The following is a 21,271-nucleotide window of genomic DNA, read 5'->3' as shown; positions in this document are numbered from 1 at the left end:
TCAGTCTGGGCTCTCCCCATAGGATCTTTTATTAAGTCTTATCACTGTGTCTCACCTTTCAGGTTCTCCAAATCTGTCCCCAAATCCGATGTCCCCAGCACACAATAACCTGGGTAAGTATCTCTGTCCCATGCCTGGAACCCCCCCCTGGCTGCTACACTGAAGGTGGGGCTCCCAGCCCCTCACCCCACCATCTGCCCAGCTTAGCCGCTCAGGTTTCTGGTTATAGTGACTCAGGTCACCTCAGAACGTGGAAACCTGAGACAGTGGTGGCAGAAAAGGCAACCATGTGCCGGGTTTGTATTTCACCTGAGTGGCGGTCAGACGTGAGTGAATGAAAATCCCCCAGAGCTTAGGCCCAGGAGATGAGGGTCTGTGGTGAGCCAAGCACATACGTGTGGTTTGGTGCAAAGCCACGGCGGCTATGCAACTCCACCCACCGGCGTTCACAGACTTGCTTCAGATACACGCATGTGGACTTTATCTGAATATTTCATCTTGCTATAATTTATCTTTTTATTAAAACAGCAACGTATAAGCAGGGGTGGGGAGTTATGCCCATGATCCCACCAGCCAGCTGTCTGGGATCCAGCATGTATGTACTCGTGCCTTCCTGTCTTCTCTGTTGTTGTGCAAACGTGTTTCCATATTTAGATGCCTAGTTTACCACTCTGCATTACCTCATGATGTTTTTGAGCAGCTGGCCCCTCATTTCCCCAACACCCCTGGATTGTTGGGCTTCTGGCTCAGTGTTTCTAAGGGTCACTCTGCCAGCCCCGGCAGTGTCCTTCAGTTCTCCAGGCTGGGACAGGCTTCTGGAGTCCTTGTGGCTTCAGCGTGGAGCCTATTTCAACGGGCTCAAAACAAAGGAAACGTCTGTGTCATTTTTATGGAGGAGAGTTTCTGGTCTTCTGAGCTGGTAGTGTTAGAAAATGTGATTTGGGTTTCGTTTGAAGCTTTATTGCTGGAACTTACTCTGTGGCTCAGGAAGAGCAATGGTTAATGTCCACATGTGGTGAATCAGAGTGCACTGGACTGGCTTTGGGGCCCGCTTGTTTTCAGACCTTGACCGAGAGTGTCAGATAAAATTCATCATTTGGAATATTGGGAGGTGCTTGGGAGCACTTTAAACAAGCTACCATGTGGGCAGAGTGACATGTGACTTTGGGGGATCTGTTTTAACATCTCACTGTGAGCACTGGGCTTTGCAGAGGGAAGGTCATGTTCCTGATAGGAAAGAACTGAGTTCTTAAAAACAAACTCAGGAGGCCCGAAGCCATGGGAACACTCGAGAAACTAAAGGCCATGACTGCACACTTAACTCTGGCTTTCAGCTTTTGAGATGAGCTGGTTTAGATTTATTTTCTGTTCACCCTACTATGGTCAAGGCAGCACATTCAGCCAACAGACTCTGGGGTCAGCACTTGGCTTTGAAACCAGAGGTCACAGGGCAGGTTGGAGGTGGCCGCTGCCCAGCTCAGCCGTTTAGCAAGCTGTCCCAGGTGGCATTTAGCAGGGACCACCCTTAGATCATGGAGTCTAGGATGAGGGGTGAGTGAAGCTTGGACCCTTGCCCCTTCTTCACATGCTTATCTGAGAGTGGATGATTCTTAGGTCATTTCTGACAAAGGCAGGAACATCCCTGAGCTGGCCCATGGAGCATGGAGGCCACTCATACTGGCCTAGTTACTCGCCTGCCAGGAAGGTCTGAATCGGAACGAATCAGCCAGCAAGTCAAGAGCAGGACCAGGGCGAGACACTGGTGCCGGCAGGCCCAGCCTCCTCTCTGCTGGATGAGCCCCTGCGCCCACTTTTCCATTCAGAACCTACCTGAGAGCTGTCACAGATTCGAGGCACCACAGTGGGAAGGGGTGAGGTGAGGGTGATGGTGACGATGGCTGGCATTTCCTGAGAACTTCTGTTTATTGCTATTCAACTGCTTCATGAGTGTTAATCTTCATAACAACTCTGTGAGGCATACTCTTAACTTTTAATTTTATAAATTAGGATATCATAGAATAGGGTGGACTCGTTCATCCTCGATCCTCCTTGATCCATAGCATGTCCACCATGGCAGCAGGACTCTGCCTTGCTGGACCATTTGGACCAGCTGTCCCCACCTGCCTCACTCAGAGAATAAGGTTCCAGAAGGGACAGGCAACAGGCTATGGTCCCCGGGTAGGAGCCCTGCCAGCTTGCCTGTCTTCCTCGTTCATTCCCCAGGTACTTCCGTCTGGTCACCATGTGCCTGTCCAGGTGGGGGGACCAAAGGGAGAATCCTAGACCCTGTTGTCAAGGTCAATGGCCTTGTTGGGATTGATAAGTTGGGATTATAATTAATTATAAAACAAGAGGTAAATGCAGATGAAAGTACTGGGAGTGTTCAGAGGTCAACACCAGGGCCTTCGTGGGGATGTCTGACCAGGAATATCCTATCCTCAGCATTTGCCAAGTTCCTAGTGTTCATGAATGCTGGGGTCCAGAGTGGGGGCGACATTTGGGCATTCACAGCCTGCTGGGGTGGCCAGGGATCCATGTTTACCTGTGATACCTTGCTCCAGGTGCCAAGGGAGCAAGTGCAGAGGAAGGGGATTGTGTGTGCCAGGAGGAAAATATGATGGGCTAGGACCACTTGAGCCATGTGACACATGTGAGCATGAACTTGAAGGACAGGGGGCTACTATGAGGCCAAGTGGAGGGAGAGACCTTCAGATGGGAGGGCAGGATGTGTTCAAGGACAACTGGCACTGTGCTGGGTGGCACATTGGGGGACTTGGGAAAGATGAGGCTGAAAGGGCTCGTGATGTCCCCTTGGCCCTCCTGCCTACAGAATGAAGTTGGTGGTGGGCTCCAGATGGTGAGGGGTTTATCACCCTCCACAGTGGAACTGCTGGGGGGAATTACTGGAGGAAAAGCACAAAGTCCCTGTGGCAGCCGCTGCTGCGAGGCAGCTGGGAGGGACGCATGCTTTAGGGAAATGTGGCTGGCAGGGGCGGGTGTCTGGGAGCCGGTCTTGAGCCTGGATCCACAGGCTGCATTGGCCAGTGTGCACTAGGACGAGTGAGGTCTCCTCCCCAGGCAGGAGGCGGGATGCGTCTGTGACCTGGACCTCAGTATGTCCTTTAAAGAAATTATTACAAAATTATTATACAACAAGGATGAAAGGACTTCCGGCTTCTTTGATTTCCTCCCCCTCCAGGCATGGGTCCTGGGCTTAGGTCTGGGGAAGACTGAGTGTCCTGCCACAGTAAAGCCACTTCTGGCAAGGAGCCGTGGCCTGGTGACTGGAGGAGGAGCCCCCAGGCAGAGGAGGCCCCGCTGGGCATCTGGAGCCCAGGAGCTTTGTTTTGCAGGGAAAGGGACAGGAGCAGGTGACGTTTCTCTGAGTACGTGTTGTGCTTGGTGAGTCACCTGGAGTTTCCTGGGCATTTGGGTCGGTAGGATTGGGGCAGATGGAGATGGAGGGAGAGGAGAAAGGTAACGCGCTGGGTCCTGCTGGGTGAGTAAGTTGTTCCCTGCGTTAAAGTGAGACTTTCAGGGAGCGGCTTGACTGAGGAAAATGAGGTCCCAGGGAGTGTCCTGGGAGAGGTCGAGCTGGAGTTTAAGGAGGGGATGGTTTCCCAGAGTGCCGCAGGCAGAATGAGCCTTCCTCTCTGCCAGGAGACAGAGGCAGGGGTGGGTGGCAGGGCTGCTGGAAAGTGGAAGGCCACCAGCCCTGGAGAAAAGGACAGGGGTCCAGGTCACAATGATCTGGTGCCAGGTGTCCTCATGCTGCTGCACAAGCCGTTTTCCTAGGGCTGCCTCTGGCTCCAGTCTTCCCTAAGCTTGCGAAATCACATGCAGGCCACGTGATGACAGGAAGTCACCCTCCCCAGGGTCCGGCTTAGACTTTACCACCAGGAATGGTGGTAGTTGGGTTGCAGGATCAAGAACGCGGGGTTCTTTCTGTGCACAATTGGTTGTTGCTCTGATCCTTGGAGAGAGGTCAGAATTGCTGCCCTGGATGCTGGGGACATAGCTGGCCTGGGCCTGCAGGGCGCTAACCCACTATGCAGCCGACTCCTTACCCAGGAGGCTGGGACACGAGGGCCATTCCGCATGGAGGGAATGTTTCGGGCACACTCGCTGGGCCTTCCAGGTCAGGTCCGTGCAGACGGAGGGGAAGGGCCGTCCAGGGAGAGGGAACAGCAGATTGGGAGATGCAGCAGGATGGGTGTGGGACTGGAGTGTGGACTCTCCCGGACGGAGGCAGAGCTGTCTTCTGCAGGTGAAGAGACCCAGATGTGGCCAGTCCACTTGTTTTGACCTTGAGCCTTGTGGTGCCAGCTGGCCTGGCTGTTGCCCATTTGCAGCTTTCCCCTGCAGTAGAGAGTTAACTCCCTGCCCCTCCCCCACCTTTCCCTTTACCGGATCTGAATCTTTTGCACATGTTTTTAATAGGCATCCCTTAATCTGAGCGTTGCCTTTTGGGTTTTATTCTGTTTTCTTTTCCTTAAACAAAACAGAACGTCTATGCCAGCTTGGAACAAGGCTCAAACCTGAAGCCAGCCAACGCGTTAGCCTGGCAGGGGGCCAGCTGAGAATTAAGCACCGTGCCCCATGCTACCCGAGAAGTCTGGCTGACGCTCCACGGGGGGTGGCGGCAGGGTGGCTGGAGCTGGAGGGTCCTGCATCCCGGACACCTCTGCTCTGGGAAGGGAGGTTCACAGATGAGGCAGTGTGGCCGTGAGCAGCACTGCTTGAAGGCAAGGCCTTGACCCGTGACTTCCTCTACCACTCTAGGCTTCTCCTTGGCCTGGAGAAGCAAAACTGCCCTCCAAGGGGCACATCACTGAACCCCCTCATAGGTATTTTCCCAGAGGAGCCTTCCAATAGTGTCTTACATGTAGAACTGCTTCTGCATCTAAACTCTTGAAACCAGGGCCTGCTGGCTTGTTTGGTATGGGAGAGGGATTGCCACCTACCCCTGAGAGATGACCTTTAAGATTTCATGCCAGGACAAGTTTTGTTTTTCTTGGGGAACTAGTAAGCATTGTGCATTTGTCAACCAGAGCCATGTAACAGGTTATGTTCTCTTTTCACTTTGGCTGCTAGGAAGCTCAGGGCCTAGTGTTCTTTCAGTGACTATAAGTAACTTTATGGTCATCCCAGTCATAGCTTTTTCCTTTCCAGAGTCCAGACTTTGTATTTCTCATACTTAGCATGATGTGGATAAAGCCTTTGGTGGAAAAGAAACAAGGGCAATATATAGTTTAAAAAATAAAGTTCTATTGAAGGAAGAACCCAGAGGTGGTTGCCATACTTTTGTGTCCATGGCTTCTCTTGCAGAATTGCCTTTAGGAAGCAGCTGGGAGCTGATGGGAGTGGAGGATGGAAGGCAGGGGCATCTTTCAGTTGTTTGCAGAGAAAAGCAAGCACATGGCAGGACCATGCTCTGGCTCTGCCCTGCTCCTGATCAAATAGCACTTTTTTTAAATGGAAACCCTCAAAACTTTGACACTGGTTTAATGACACCACTTCCCCAAACCAGAATCTTCCTACTGATGTGTCCAGTGTGTCAGCAACTTGAAGGGCTCAGATCTGCTTGGAGGGCCTCTTGGACTCAGACTCCGCGAAGCCCACGCTTCCCGGAGCCTGGTTTGGGACCATGTTCTGCAGGGGATACACTGCCTGCTCGTTTTGGCTGTGGGGTGTCACTGTCTCTGGGAACCTAGCTTGGTCTCTTTTTACCTGTACCAGGCCCGGGGAATTCTGGGCAGGGCTTTATGCCTTGGAGGTGAGGCCTGTGTGCTGTTCTCCACGTTGCTGAGATCAGCCAAAAGTTTGGCCCAGATCAGCCAAAGCTGCCTATTCAGGCCGACCCCTGCCAGAAGCACAGTGACCTAGATAGTTTGCTGTGGGTGTCTTCTGGTGCACTAGCCATTGTACAGACTAGGAAACTGAGCCACAGAGGGCAGTCATGTACCCAAGTTCACACAGCAAGGTCAGCAGAGCCTGCACCTGGGCAGCCAGAAGCCCTGACGTGTTGCCTGACCACTTTGCATGCTTGGATTGCACTTGGATTTCTTTTCTTTTTGAAGTTTCCAAAGCAACATAGCTTACATTTTAGTGACCACAGTGTTTAGAATATCGCTTATCTCATTGGAATGCTGAAGCATCCAGCAAAGCCAGAGCCGGATGTGGCTGACGTGTCTCAGCCCGACCTCAGGAGCCAGGGCACAGGCCACAGATGCCCCTGCCTCGTCATTCCTCCCTTCCCCATTAGGCAGCTTAGACCTCTGCCTTCAACCTCATCTTCCCTTGCTCCCTGCCTAGAAGGGCAAGGGTGCTCTGCCACTCCAGAGGTGGAGGGTGGGCAATTCTTGACACCTCACATTGAGTGCCTGACATGTGCCTGCCCCTCCGTGAGCTAGCTTGGCACACCCACTCACAGCCCTGGTGGTAAAGAGGCTTCTGCACCCAGACCAAGGCACGGTGGGAACTGGGGCTCAGAGAGAGGGCCTGCACTGCTCCGTGACCTGGCCAAGCATCCAGGGCAGTTTTACCCCTTGCAAAGCAGCTGGCAGTGCCTGGAGACATTTTTTATTGTCACCTCTTGGGAGGGGGAGGGGGATGTATGGTACTGGCATCTCATGGGAAGGGCCAGAAGGGCACTAAACACCTTGTGACATTTGGAGCCCCCTTTCTCCAAACAGCAGTCTGGCCCCAAATGTCAGTGGTGCTGAGGCCGAGGAGCCCAGTCTGGGGGTATCCTCCAGCGGGCACTTTCTGAGTATGTGACGGGCAGGGCTGGCAATGGTCTGCATCTCTTCTTCAGGTCCCTTCACCTATAGAAGGGACTGTGTGCCTGGACTCCTGAAGCTCAGGGCCTCTCTGTCGGCAGAGGTCACCCAGGCTCTTCCCTGTGGGCAGCACTGCTTCTGATTTTTCTCTAAGGCTTAGCACCTTTCGAGATCTGTTGGATCCCACAAGTTGCCAGACAGACAGTGGGTGGGGTTCTCAGGCCAGTGCTGGGACCTGGGCATAGCCAGCCATCTTGCTTCTCCCATCAGAGCCAAAGGGCTAAGGCAAGGGAGGAGGGATGGGCTCTGGGCCTCATGGTCGGGTTGGATCATCAGGATGCTCACAGGCAGCAGCTCCTAGATACACCCTGAATAACCAGATGGCCCTGGGAGCAGGGGGCCTGAGGCCCTGACCCGAGGCTTCTGTCTCTGCAGACCTGCAGCCAGTCACCTACTGCGAGCCAGCCTTCTGGTGCTCCATCTCCTACTACGAGCTGAACCAGCGTGTCGGGGAGACATTCCATGCCTCGCAGCCATCCATGACGGTGGACGGCTTCACTGACCCCTCCAACTCCGAGCGCTTCTGCCTAGGCCTACTGTCCAATGTCAACAGGAACGCTGCCGTGGAGCTCACACGGAGGCACATCGGTAATGGGGTGGCCATGCTGTCCCCACCTCTGGCCCAGAGCAGCCTCTGCATGCCTCCCCTGGCTGTGCTCAGCCTCCTGCTGGGATGTGGGGATAGGACTCACTCATCCATCCTGGCCCCCAGATCCTCCTCTTGCTCCATGTAGAGGCCAGACAGCTAGGGTTCAGTCTCCTTGGAGTTCAATTCATTTCCACCCAGAGATGCAGATAATCTCTGAAAACTCAGAAGCCAAGGAGGAGAACACCTCATTTAGGGGACAAGGAAGTCTGTGGGGAAGGTTAACGTGTACGAATCTTTTAATAAATATCCCTTGAGGTACAGCTAGGTTGATAAGTAGGTGGTCGTTATTGGAGGAGGGTTTTTTTCATTTGTTAAATTTCTTATGTGAATATTCTAGATAATTTCAAAAAGGTTCAAAGACAAGAAATGTCCACAACTCAAATACAACTACTAGCGTGCTGTGTTCCAGCACCAGGAGAGGAGCATTGTGGGTTCAGGGAAGACACAGCCGCATGGTCTTGGTTCCCGTGGGAGGTTACGCTAAGTACAGTCATGGTTTTACCATCCAGGGTCACAGACTGCTGCCCCCCAGAAGGGCTGCGGAGATGATGTGGTAGGACATCCTCAGCCATCATCCTGAAGCCCCAAGGGCTGGCCAAGAGGCTCTGCGGACAAACTCAGGAGCTTGGCAGGGGCAGCAGCAAGGGCCATTGTCCCCACCTGCCCCAGGGTACCTCTGCTCTTGCTGGCTTCCTCTGAGCTCTCTCTCAGATTGGCTTGAAAAGAAGTTCTGTAGTGGAGAGAAGAGCTTGCAGGCCGCGGGCTAGGGCATGCGGTCTCTTGGCCCGGATCTCTCCACTCCCATCCTGGCTGCCTTCCTTGTGCTCTTGCCCTTCCTTGTGGACTCTGGGCCCCAAGCACACAGTCCTGTAGGGCCCAGATGAGAGGAAATGGGAGTAGTGGGGATTAGAGGCAGGAACAGGGACATGGAATGGTATACAGGTCGGTCGCCTGGTTTCCACCCACCTGCCATTGGGCCTGGAAAACCTGGCTGCCTCTCTGGCCCTCTGGGCCTCCTCCTCAGGAGCGGAGCAGAGAATTTCCCGAGCATAAGGGCGCATCCCCTGGCTGAGCAGAGAGCTCCTTGTCGGAGTGTTTATCTAACTGTTGGAACTGCAGAAGCAATTTAAAAATAATTTCTGTCCATCTGGAGTGGATTTAAGAGATGAAGGAAAAGTAAATGATGTGACCCTGTGGTCTCCTTCAGAAACACGCCGAGAGGGATGGCGTCACACCATTCCTGCAGCAGAGGGCTCCCAGAGGGTCTGCTGCCTCAGGAGCCTGGCAGGTTTACGAGTGACCCTCTGAATCTTGGGGCAAGGAGGGAGCAGAGTGGTGGTGTGGTCAGAGGGGGGACAGCAGCTGTCACTCACCAGGCACAGCAGCTACCCGTTTTCTAGAGGAGCTCAGCCCCCAGGTGGGGTAATGTGACTGAGACCTATGGCTAGCCAGTGGCAGAAACTGTCACTGAGGTTATCACGGGCTCTTATTTCTCTGCCTCCCCCCCTTTAGAAATCCAGGGTCACTTGTGATTTCTCTACTTGGGTTTCAAGTTGGGCTCTGGGTCCCATGGTGAAGGGAGCTGGCAGTCCCTTGGGGCAGCCACTGCAGCTCAGTCCTCTTTGCCAATCTCCACTGGCCCTGGGGCTGCGGTGTGGGCACAGGCTCCTGATCCCATCTCCCCACATCTCCAGGGCGAGGTGTGAGGCTCTACTACATCGGAGGGGAGGTCTTCGCAGAGTGCCTCAGCGACAGCGCCATCTTCGTCCAGTCTCCCAACTGTAACCAGCGCTACGGTTGGCATCCAGCCACCGTCTGCAAGATCCCACCAGGTAAGCCTCCCCAATGTGGTGCCCATCTTGATGGCACATCCAGGGTGCTGGAGAGTCCCTCTTTCCAGCCGTGTTTCCTCATCGGGGTCCGCCCTGTCAGCATGGAGGTGTTTGGCTGGGCTCTCTCCATGCCCACGTCTTCCTGTGCTCTCCCTGGTCCTCCAGGGAGCAGAGGCAGCATGAAGGACATCTGCCTTTCCCCTGGGCTACCTGTCTGCAGACCTGTGAGGTGTGTATGATAGAGACAGAAGAGTCTAACGCAGGGGAGGGTGCCCAGCACCTGGGGAGAGGGTGGTTTAACCATTGGGATAGGCACAGGATGGTGGCTGGAGCCCTGGAGGGCACTGCAGGCAGAGGCATGGAGGTGATGCAAGGCAGGACACTTAGGGGACACTCTGATTGGAGGAGGGGTTGTGTAAAAGAAGGAAATGTTTGAAGAACTTGGTGGGACTGGGCCATGGGAAGATGGGAGGAAAGTTTCAGTTTTATCCTGTGGAACTGTTGAGGGTTTTCTCAGCGAGGCTGATGAATCTACCTGGACCCTGAGCATGTGTGTGAGGCCACACCCTGTAAGATGGTTTAGGCAGAGTGGAGTTTGGACAGCAAGGTCAGGTAGGAGGCTGCTCTGCCCCCTGTCCTGCCCCAAGGCCTCTTTACTTCAAATATCCCAGTGGAAGCCCAGCCAAAGCCCACTTCTCACACTACAGGCACCAAAGGCTGTGGGCTGTGACTAGCTGCTAGAGCATGTGGCCTGGGCCAGGTCATTGCCCATGGCACATGGGTGGCATGTCTCTTCCTGCTTGCTGAGTAGAAGATGACAGTGGACCTGAGCAAGATACACTTAAAATGCAGAAAACCTGAAATTTTAACAGTGGCCCACTTCCCGAGCATTTTTGTGGTTGCATTTACAGAGTTCATTTTTATATCTGATCTCATTTAATCTTCTCCAGTTACTCTGGCTCTACTAATAAGGCAGTTAAGGAAATAAGTTCAGAGGGGTTAAGCTAACTGCCCAAGGACACACAGCTAGGAAGGAGCCAAGCTGGATGAGCCTAAGACTAGCTGACTCTCGCCTAGTGCTCTTCTGTTTCTCAGCTCTGCAGGGTAGAGAGTGGGGATGGGGGCTGGAGAGCAGTCTCAGCCCTGATCCAGCACATGTCCCCTGGAGAAGGGGAAGGAGAGGAAGATCAGTGACATTCCCGGCATTCTGCCCACTCCTTCCCTGGCTTCCCCCATCTTTTTGGTGAGGGCCAAGTGGACCCTGTCAGCTCACAGAACATCACAACAGGGACAACCTCCAGTGAACCCCCATTTTAAAGACACAAGGTTCCAAAGAGAAGGTGACTGGCCCAGAGACATGCAGCAAGATCGGGCGCTGGTGCTGGCCCACTCCTAGGTGTCACCTCGCCTCACCTTTCGGTTATTCTGGCGTGTGCGTTGGTCTTTATTTTTCTGGTTGACGCATTCTTGGCACTCAGGCAGTGGGAGGTTTATTTTAAACTTTATTTGTGCCTGTCTCTAGTTTTACTGTCTGGAGAATTAGACACACACCTTCACTTTGCTGGGAATGTCACCTCGACCCAGTCTGTGCCCAGAGGCCAAAGTGTGACCCAGATCTCTCCCCTTTCCTGGCCCCAGAATGAGGCAGATCCGTCAGAAGAGTCTAGGTGGACAGTGTCTCGACCTTCTGCTGAGCTTCCTACGGGGTGTCAGGTCCCGCAGCTTGCAGCTGGCTTTTCTGCTGGCCCGCCCTGCTCCTCCACCAACGTGAGAGCTCCAGGGCCCAGGGGGGTGATCATGCCCGGGGCAGCATGGGCATCTAGGCTCAGGTCCCTTTCCTCTCTTTTTCCTGGAAGGCCTTGGCCCCTTTGCCTCTCCAAACTATGCCCTGGGTCCTCAGCATCCCCACAGCTGGAGGGGGCGGAGCTTGTGGGCCAGCCTTTGATTTTCCCTCCTGCACATCAGCTGCACATCCTCAGTGAGGTGGTGACAGATTTGAGAGGAGGCACTGGGTAGGCCCATCTGTGGCATGGTGCCAAGCATGGAGTATGCGGCTAATGCCTCAGATGACCAGGTGCCACTTGAGCCGAGTGATCCGGGATTGCTTTAGCCGGGAGGGGAGCAGCGGGCGTGTACAGGCCTCTGTTCCCAGCGGCACTGTCGTTTTGGGCAGGATGCAACCTGAAGATCTTCAACAACCAGGAGTTCGCCGCCCTCTTGGCTCAGTCTGTCAACCAGGGCTTCGAGGCTGTCTACCAGTTGACTCGAATGTGCACCATCCGCATGAGCTTCGTCAAAGGCTGGGGAGCAGAGTACAGGTCAGTGGGGACCAACACGGGCAACCCAGAACAGCAGAGCAGAGGCTCCTTGGAGATGAGCAAGGCCAGATGTCACACCCCAGAGCAGAGACCACAGATCAGGGAGGCCACAGCCCGGCGGGCGGGAGGGGCAGAGACATTCCTAGACAACCGGAAGAGCAGGACAGCACTGGCCTCGCACTGAGCAGTTTCTCGAGTGCTGTCAACAGACATGTCCCATTTTGTCCTTTCCACAACCCTGGGTGAGGACACAGGCATCATCCCTGTTGCACAGATGAGGGAACTAAGGCCTAGGGAAGACGAATGACTTGCCTGAAGTCACTTCATCAGAGGGAAGCTGAGCCTAGAGCTGTGCGTGGCCACTCATCCTCAGTCCTTGGGGCAGATGGTTTCCTTCACCCAAGGGTCTCCCACCTGTGGCTCCCTCTCTGAACTTGGGGACGCTGGTGACTCTGAACATCTAGGAGAATCAAGGAAGGAGGGAGGAGATCTGCATGGTTACAAGAGTTTACTGTGCATGGACGTAATTTTTAAGAATCCTACATACAGGTCTGAATATGGTACTGATTAACAGGTCGGCCTACTCTGCCTACTCGAGTCCCTCAGACCATCCTGGGTTGGGTTTCCCTGGAATCCACCCCTTCTCCCCCCACACCTGGCAGGGATTTCCTGACAGGCAGGGCTGCGTGCCCCCTGCTGCACACCCCGCCCAGCCCCCGGCTCCTGCGCACAGACGCAGAGGTGCCACATGTCAGCTGGAGTCAGCGCCTTGCAAGCTACTCTCCCTTCTCTTCATTTTTCCAGATGTTTGGAATCTACTTTGTTTTGCAGTCATTCTGCACCCCAGCCAAACCCATTTCAGTGCTGGCTCTGAGCCACGGTTTATAATGAAATCCTGATGAGCATGACTTATGGAAAGTCAGATTCTCATTAGAGGGTTTTGCTCTGTAAAATCCACCTCCTCCAGTTACCGTAGTTTTAGCTGCTGTTCTTCTGCGTCTGCCCCAGAGTGCCAGGGAACACCGTACCTTCATCCCTGCAGTCTTTGTAAAATCCAGGGAACCACCAAGGGGGTGAGGTTGTCAGCCCTTGGGAGGACTTATGACCATGTTATGAAGAACTAGAGAGATTAGCCCAGGCCCAGAGGTCCCGTTGGAGAAATGTTTTATCGAACCTTTCAGCCCTGGCTAAGATCACTTAGGGAATGAGAGTGAAAGGTTAGAAAATTAATGTTTTTAGTGGGAAAGGGAAATATTTAAAGATGGACCCAAATGGAAAAGAGCCAGGGGAAGTCCACTGGCTCTTCTTACACCCAGATTCTAACCCAGGGACCACACTCAGGTGCCCTTGACCAAGCAGACACCCCAGGGCCAGGTTGCAGGCCTGTCTCAGGTGAAGCCCAACAAGCAAGGAGGGTGGCCCTCAGGACAGTGGACCTGATGTGGTGTGGCACCATGGTCCTCCAGCTGAGGGCCAGGCAGAGGCTCCATGGTGGCGGAAGCCTTTCCCTGGGGGCACTGTATCACTGTGCAGGAAGTTCTGCCAGCACTCCCAGTCCTGTGCAGCCCACTGCGTCACCGCCGCCTGGCAGCACGCACCACAGCCCAACGGACGGGTGCGGCCCCTTCCCAGAACAGCTTTGTCCTCCTGCCTCGTGGGCCAAGGAGAGTAAGGTTTCAGACCGTGTCTGTGAGGAGGCCGAAAGCAGGACCCAGTCTTCTTACCTCCAGCTGGCACCCATAACTCCAGCCTCAGCAGATAGCCTCTGCTCAGCAGAGGCCTTTGGGACTTCGCCTATGAGCTGCGTCATCCGCCAGCCTGAATTTAGACAAAGTACTTTGGGGAAAAGAAACGTGTGGCGTGCCTTGGTTTTTTCCAGTAATTGTTTCATGGCTAGCTCTACTCGTAAGATTTTCCAAAATAAGGCCGTAGATGGGAATTATATCAGCACATTGGGAACTGAAGGCATGTGGACTCAGTCGGCACTTCATACAAAACACCCCTCCACCAGACAGACACACGTCATTGCAGCCTGTTGGGGCTGGGCCTGGTCTGGAGACCGGGAGCTGCAGGTGCCCAGCTGGCACAGATGGGAGCCAGGGGGACCTTTGCTCAGGCTGGAGGTCCTCTAGTGGGGGGCCTGTCACAGTACCTGGTGAGCCTCTGGGGTACCCTGGAATTGACCTTACATGTGTAACACTTTAAGGCCCTCCTTGTCCCCTAAAGAAAAACCTGAGTTACTGAGTCCTCCCTGGTTGGAGGAGTTTAACTTGTCACCAAAGCAGAAAAAGATGTTCTGACTTATATTTGTATCCTTGTGGACTTTTTTTTAAGTCCCCCCCATCCCTTTCCCTGTTCCTGCAGGAGACAGACAGTGACCAGCACCCCCTGCTGGATTGAGCTGCACCTGAATGGGCCTCTGCAGTGGCTTGACAAGGTTCTCACCCAGATGGGCTCCCCCAGCATCCGCTGTTCCAGCGTGTCTTAGAGACCCTGGGAGTGAAGAGGGAGGGGAGGGGAGGGCGGGCTTGGGGAAAATGGCCATGGAGGAGAAAGGAGAAAATCAGAACTCTCCTCAACCCGTTCTTGTCAAGGAAGAAAATCTTCTCTCTCAACCAAGGTGGCACCAACCTGTTTTCCAAAGCACAGAAGCAAACCCAGTGATGGATTTTATGAACAGTTGTACCTGCTGAACACATATGCCCTAGGCTCCAGCGTGAAGGGCAAGAAATGGCTTCTGCTCCAGTGGCTTGTGCCAACAGGTAGTGTTTCACCACCTGCCCCTTCCTGCAGCCACCTCCTTTTTTAATGAGATCTGGGATGTCACAGTCCAACAGGAAAGCCTCTCTGCCCAGGGCTTGGTGTGGAATTCATCTTGGAAGGTGTTCCATTTCTCTGGCACTTTTGATTAAGAGCCTCTCGGATAGAGCATTCCCAGCCATACCCCACCATGCTGGCAGTGGGCACCTGATGAGCTGACTGCGCATGGGGAGGGGCTTGCCCGGCTGGCTCCCCTCTCAGAACACACTGATTGGTGTGAGCAAGCACGTTCGGCAGAATGTGTTCCTGGGACCCTGGGAAAAGTTGACGAGACCCATCTCTTCAAAAACTTTTTTGCCCTTCCTCACTTGGAAAAGTGGGGAGGATCTGCTGAGTCTCAGTGCGTATGCAATGTATAGTTTCTATTATCACATTAATCTCAAAGAGATTTGAATGACATTAAGTGTTCACATGAAGCAAAGGGCAGTTGGATGTAGTGGCATTCGGGCTGAGGCAGCACTACCGCGAGTGCATCCCCGGTTGTCTCGCGCCGTATTCTGATGCATTCGGCTATGTTGGTTTATGTAGTCGGTTGCATTAATTAAACCAACTTTATCATATGCTCTTTTAAATGTTTGTTTTATATTAAAAAACAAAAGTTCCTGGGTAGGCATATCGACTGGGAAAGCAGACTGGGACCCAACAACTACTTCTCTCCCAAGGTGAAGCTTTTCCAGGTTCTGTTGAGACACCTGTCAGCACTTTTGGAAGCTGAAATTTACAGAAGTAAATTCACCAAAAGGGAAAAATCTCAGGCTAACATAGGCAAATGAAAAGGGCTATTAAAAATTTTTTATACCTTTGAAAATTGCAGGCTTGATGCAAAGAGATCTGTCATCTTCGCCCTGGGACGTGATATTATGTAGCTTGTGGCAGAGAACCCTCAGTAACAACTATTGCAGTGATGCTGTGTGTTAAGTACAGCACCCAAGGGCAATTAGGTAGAAAACTAGTATACATTATTTCAACTGGAAAAAGAAAAACCGAAACAGATTCTTTTACTGGCCTTTTGCAGAATACAGCAGACACAGGATTGCCACCTGCAATTGGTACTTTATTCTTTGCTGCTGTTTTTATATGAAATGACTTATCCACATTTTTGCATGAATTTATACCAGGAAAAAAAGGGGGGAGGGGATTTCCTATAGAAGTCCTGTCTTATTCTAGGTGAAGGGAATAAAGTGTATACTTTTGGCAGGTCATAAACCATAAATGTGATGAAATTCCTCATGCTCCTTGAAGATGTCGGGGACTTCCTGGAATCTCACCTGCAGGATCCAGTGCCCCTGCAGCTATGGTCTTGAGATTCCCATCTAGGAGAACTGCTCCCTACACCTTATGAGGACACAGGAAGAGATGGAATGAACACCTTGCTCACTTGTGTGAGTCTTTCCACAAGGGTGTTGACAGAACCCAGAGATAATACAAACCCTCTCACTTCCTCAGATAGGTGCAAATGCTGTGGGTATGGAATTTGTGCTTGGCTAAAAGTGGTCTGTAGACTGCTATACACACACACACACGAGGCCTTCTGAACCTCCCGTGTGTGCCTTCATGCTCCTGATCAGCTCAGAACTCGGGGCAGGAATATTCCATTTTGGCTTCTGCTGGAGCAATCACAGCCCCTCGCATGCAAGCTGCGGGCAGTGGTTTCTGAGGCTCGCACTCCTCACCTATTACGTAAGAGCTTCCTATGGCACAGTTGTCCTCCAGGTGCTTGGGGACAGCTTTAGGTGTAACACAATCTTGGTGATGTGCTGGTCATAATTGGCTGCATTTCGGAGGGCGTCTTAGAACCCTCAATGCTCAGATCTGATGGATGCTTCTAATTGGCATGAAGTTTTGAGTTTTGTGTTTTTTTCCAAAGGCTGTTTTCTTGACCCTTTTCCTTAAGAGACCACCAAAGGATATGTGAGGAAACTGTAGGCAGATCTACTTTTGGCATCCGTGAAAATAAATTTGGTCATTTTTGGATGTCAGGGAATGGTACCTTTCCCATCCTGGAACACAAATAGGTCCTTTGGGCATGTGTAATATTAGTGTCCTTCTTAAGTCACAAAACTAGTTTTCTTAGTTTTAAATCTTATATGAATGACATTTATACATTTTAAAAACTTTTTTAAAAGGACAGCTGAAAGAGGCAAGAGGAAAACCAGGGCAGTTTCAGAGGCATGGGAAGGGCTGCCGGACAGCAGTTTTAAGTGTAGTTTGCTCAGGCAACATGACCTCATGTGCTGTCCCCCAGCTGCATCCGGTGTCTGCAGCACTCCCGAGGAGCCAGCTTTTAGCACCTTTCCTTCCCCACCACTCTCTGCTTCCTCACTTAATTCAGTAACAGACCCTCCAGTGCACACGCAGGTAGCTGCCCCAGCCGGTTTGGACTACAGGCCTGTGCTGGCGCATCATCTCAGCTGGCCACTTTCTTGGCAGGCTTTGGAGGACCTGACACCTATGACTAGCCTGGAGTCAGGAGCAGGGACTCTGACTCTTGGGAAGAAAACACATGAGGGCAATGCTGCTGGCAGACTTTCCCATTGTCCTGATGTGGTCTGTTTTTTTTTTTTTTTTAATTGACCGTAGTTATTTTTTAAATTGTTAATGTATTGAAATGAGCTGTAGCACATATTGTGTGCTTAGTCTGTTTTTCTCCATCTCCCTTTGGCTTCCTAGAGTCTGGACCTAGTCCAGGGCTGAATGCCTTTACTCAAACCACAGGAAGGTTTTCTTTTAAGTAGTGTGTGCATGTTGTGCATGGACATAAGTTGTCCAGGGAGCTGTCATTCTTAGCCCCACCTGCCATTTCTGAGGCTTCATGATTGTGCCCTCTAGTCTTCAAAAGGAGAGGCTGGGAAAGGACTCTGCAGGCTGCTCGCAGGACTGTTTACCTAGGGGGCCACTAGTAGCCAGAGATGGCACAAGCTTGGCTCCGGACGCTGTTTCTTACAGTGTGCTTTAAGTGGCTAGAGTTGGGTGTTTTCTCAGAATGTACATGTGTCTCATTTTTAGTAGAAGAAAACCTTAGCACAGCTAGGTTGTGCCATTTTTCTTTTTGTGGCATCAACGCTCCCCCGTAGGACCCCTTCAAGTAACAGTCTTCACATTGTCCATCCCCCTCTTAAGGAGCATCGGCCACTTCCTGGAGTGGATGGAATGCAGGAAACATACTCAAGAGAATGTGGGTCACCATGATGATGTAGCACCCCTGATGGGAGGTGTCAGTCAGCGGGGATGACTTGGTACACAGGCACCTCTTCAGAAACACAGCTGTCATGTAAAAGAAACTCACCTCTTGGGCAAACTGGAGTGAGAAATTCTCAGTGATTCTGTAATTGATTTTTGTTTTTTTAATGCAGAAATAATGGATACTCTAGCATTCTGGTGTTTTTATATTTATGTAATAATTTCTTAAAACCATTCAGACAGATAACTATTTAATTTTTTAAGACAGTTGCGAAGGCCTCTCCCTTCTGAGGTCAGTGGCTGGAAGAGTTGGGTACAGCCAGTTCTGAATGTTGGTGCCTTGAGGAGTGTAGTGGCTTTTTTGGCTCAGCATCTAGAACTCCAAGCGAGGCTGGCTGCACAAGTGACAGTGTGTAAAATCAGGCAGCTCTGAGTCAAATCTAGGCCCTCCACAGGGATCCTGGGGTGAAGACGCTACCCAGAGAGGGAGCCACTTTTATCCAGGAGGCCTGCACTGCTGCCACTGCCAACAGGCTGTTCTGGACTCCTGTGTTGGCATGTGTCGGGGTGAAGACGAGAATGTGGAGGATGTTGATTACCTTCACTATTCAGCCAGCCTGACCTTTTAATATCTTTGTAAAAAGCATGTACCTATTTATAGTGTTTTAGATTTTTCTAAGTTTTGTATCTTAAAAGCAGAGCACCTGTTCTAAGCATTGTACCCCTATTGTTAAAGATCCGTGTCCATTCCCCTTCCCTTCCTCTTGTAAGTGCCCTTCTAATAAACTTTTCATTGAAAAGCTCCTAGGCCAGGAGCTCAGTCTGATTCTTGCTGCTGTCTCCGGGTGAAGAGAAGATTTAACAGAGCCCACTGAGGTCCTGGGGGCCTCAGCATCCAGGGCAATCAGAGGGAAATGTCTGCAAACCCAGATGTACTTTGACCACCAATGTGCCAGGTGGTCCTCAGATAATCCCAGCTGCCCTCATTCACTCACTGAGGGCATCACCAGGGCCTGCCAGTCTTTGAGAGACAGCAGGAGACCCTGTGGCATCTGCATTAACTTCCCTGGTACCTGCAGGGCCCCTGGCCATGACTGAAGCCATTGCCTCCAGCCCTGCACCCCACGCTTCTGTTAGTCCTTTCCACTCTGCCTCTTCCGCACTGTCACTGTGTCTTAAATGCTGCCAGACTTGCCTTCCCATCGACACACAGGTAGTTTCATACTCACAAGTAACGGGGTTGCCATGCTTTCTGCTCAAATGACTGTTAGCATCTATGAGAATGCATTTTGAATTCTAAACTCCCAAGAAAAAAGAAATTTCAAAATCTCTTCCTTGTCTAAATATGAATTTGAATAAGCAGAATTTGGAGGGAAGAGGAAGAAATGGGGCCAGAATCATCCCCAAGTGTGACCTCTTCTGCAGCAGTCCACCTTAGGACCTCACCAGAGTCCAGGAAGGCCATTTCACAGCAAGGGCACCAAGGGGCTTGCAGACTTGTCCTCTGTGAACTGCATCAAATGCCTGCCTTGGGATTATCCCACCCTCCAGACCCCTAAAAGGCCTTCGCCAAGGTTTTACGAAATGTATATTTCTCTCAGATTGGCACCTTCCAGCTGAGCCATACTATCATAAATTCCAACAGCCCATTACATGGGATCCAAAACAGATCCAAAACACACATCCCCCCTCCCCCAACAGAACCAGTTTCCTCAGGGCCCGCCCCAGTTCCTCCATCCTGCCTCCAGGTTCTTAGGCCTGCCCTCCCCCTCCCGGGGTCCTCACAGCTTCCTTGCTCCTTGCTAAGGCCGCACTGACTGAGCAAACTCCCCTGGAAAGGCCTTGCCCCAAACTTCCCAGTTCTCCTTGGCCCTTAAACTCTACTCTCTTGGCCAGCATCTCCGCTGCCTCCTTCATCTGGTGTTCCCAGACCACTGTATGTGCTCTTGACACTTGTCCCTGAGTGAGCTCCCTGGCCTCTATGATCTCAAGCCACATAAACTGCTCATCACTACTCACAGACCAAACACCAATCCAAAGCTTCAGACTCATGTCAGAAAACCTGCTGGCTACTGATATGTACAAGTGACACATGTACCTCAAGCACAAAACATTCATTTCCTTTGTTAAACCATCTGTGTCCCCTGGACTTTGCCCCCATTTTTGGCATGACCATTCACCTAGCCTGTACTGAAGGAAGTCACTGTTGTCTCTGGCTCCCTTGCTCCCACCTCCAATTGGCCTTGCTCCCTGAGCTCTCCTCTGCTCTACAGCAAGTCCTTCAGCACCTGGACCACTGGACCAGCTTCCTAACTGGTCCCGTCGCCTCCAGCCTGAATTTTTACAAATTCACACTGCCTTTGTTAGCTTTCTGTTACTGTAACAAAATACCTAAGACAATGAACTTAATAAGGGAAAAGGTTTATTTTGACTCACATTTCAGAGGTTTTCAGCCCATGGTTGCTTGGTCCTGTTACTTTAGGCCTGTGGTGGTTCAGTGCATCAGGCAGGAGTATGTGGCATGAAGAGCTGTTTACCTCACTGTGACCCCGAAGCAAAGAGAGGAAGGGGCCAAGACCTCAAAATCCCCTTCAAGGGTAGGCACCCAATGAAGGACCTAACTTCCATTACACCCCACCTCTAAAAGGCTGTGCCACCTCCCAATTATCATGAGATGGGGACCAGACTTTAACAAATGGATCTTTGGGGGATAGTTCATATCCAAATTAGAATTCTGTCCCCAGAAATGCCTCCCTCACACCACCGTCCATAGCACAAACTGACCATGGAACATGTGGCCTTCCTCCTCGGTCCCTGTGTAGCTCTCATCACTCCCTGCCTTATCCCTGCAGCCCAGCGACTCATGGTTCTTCTGTGTCTGCCTCTCTCCACAACTGCTCATGTTCTTTCCTCTGCCTGGAACATCAATCTCTCTTCCCAGCGCCCTCCCCTGCTCCTTGGGTTTCTGATAAACACCACCAGCCCAGCCTGCTAACTTTGACTATCGCTTTGTGATGCCTTTCAAACCTCTCCTCCAGGAAGTCTCTCCCGAGTACTGATCATCCTAGTCTCTTCCACTTGTGTTATTTGTGTCTAAGCTGAGAGTTTCTTGAGAACAGGGTTTACATTTTACTCCTGTAGTCCCAGCATCTTTGGAGCAAATACTGTTACTGAACAAATGAATCAACCAGTACTCTATTTAGTAGATTCTACCTTAACAATATCTTACGCATCTGTTTCTACTGTGCCATTCTATTATAATAGAAATATCACCAAAATACAGTTCCTGATTACCTTTTATTATAGCTATGCCAAATTTTGTCTCCCTCTGATCCAGGTTAACAACTATGTGACAAAATTACCACCATTCTCTGTATCTCTCTCCATGGCAAAAACCACTAATCACAATGCTAGGTCCAGTCTAACCCTCAGAATCCTCAACACAGCTAATTAATTATGCAGATAGTGACAAAACTGTGCAGGATATTCCTGGATTATGGTTGGATGCCTTCTCTGCTCAAACACAGTTGGCAACTCACTCATCTCAAGCAGGTACACAACATACAAGGCAGGCTTTCAGGGGCCTCTCCAGCACACTCCCACAATTCACTAATTGGACTACCTGGGTTA

The 21,271-nt window shown here is 51.6% G+C and overlaps 1 protein-coding gene across 2 annotated transcripts in view; it reads left to right on the top strand.

The window, feature by feature from the left end:
- Positions 1-18,448, top strand: part of Smad3 (SMAD family member 3) — a 109,004-nt gene extending 90,556 nt beyond the window's left edge. The window contains exons 5-9 of one of the 2 annotated variants that reach the window (XM_046426663.2): positions 63-113; positions 7,218-7,430; positions 9,186-9,323; positions 11,497-11,641; positions 13,976-18,448. In XM_046426663.2, coding sequence (XP_046282619.1) covers positions 63-113; positions 7,218-7,430; positions 9,186-9,323; positions 11,497-11,641; positions 13,976-14,129 — 701 coding nt within the window. In that variant the 3' untranslated portion in view covers positions 14,130-18,448. The remainder of the gene's footprint in view (positions 1-62; positions 114-7,217; positions 7,431-9,185; positions 9,324-11,496; positions 11,642-13,975) is intronic. The other variant, XM_046426664.2, reaches the window with a different exon arrangement.
- Positions 18,449-21,271: the final 2,823 nt, after the last annotated feature.

This window comes from Marmota monax, unplaced genomic scaffold (assembly GCF_021218885.2).
Source record: "Marmota monax isolate L192 unplaced genomic scaffold, Marmota_monax_Labrador192_F-V1.1 WCK01_AAM20220418_F8-fsc00078, whole genome shotgun sequence".
NCBI classification, from domain to species: domain Eukaryota; kingdom Metazoa; phylum Chordata; class Mammalia; order Rodentia; family Sciuridae; genus Marmota; species Marmota monax.
The sequence above is the reverse complement of the archived record's forward strand: the minus strand, read 5'-3'. Positions and strand labels throughout refer to the sequence as shown.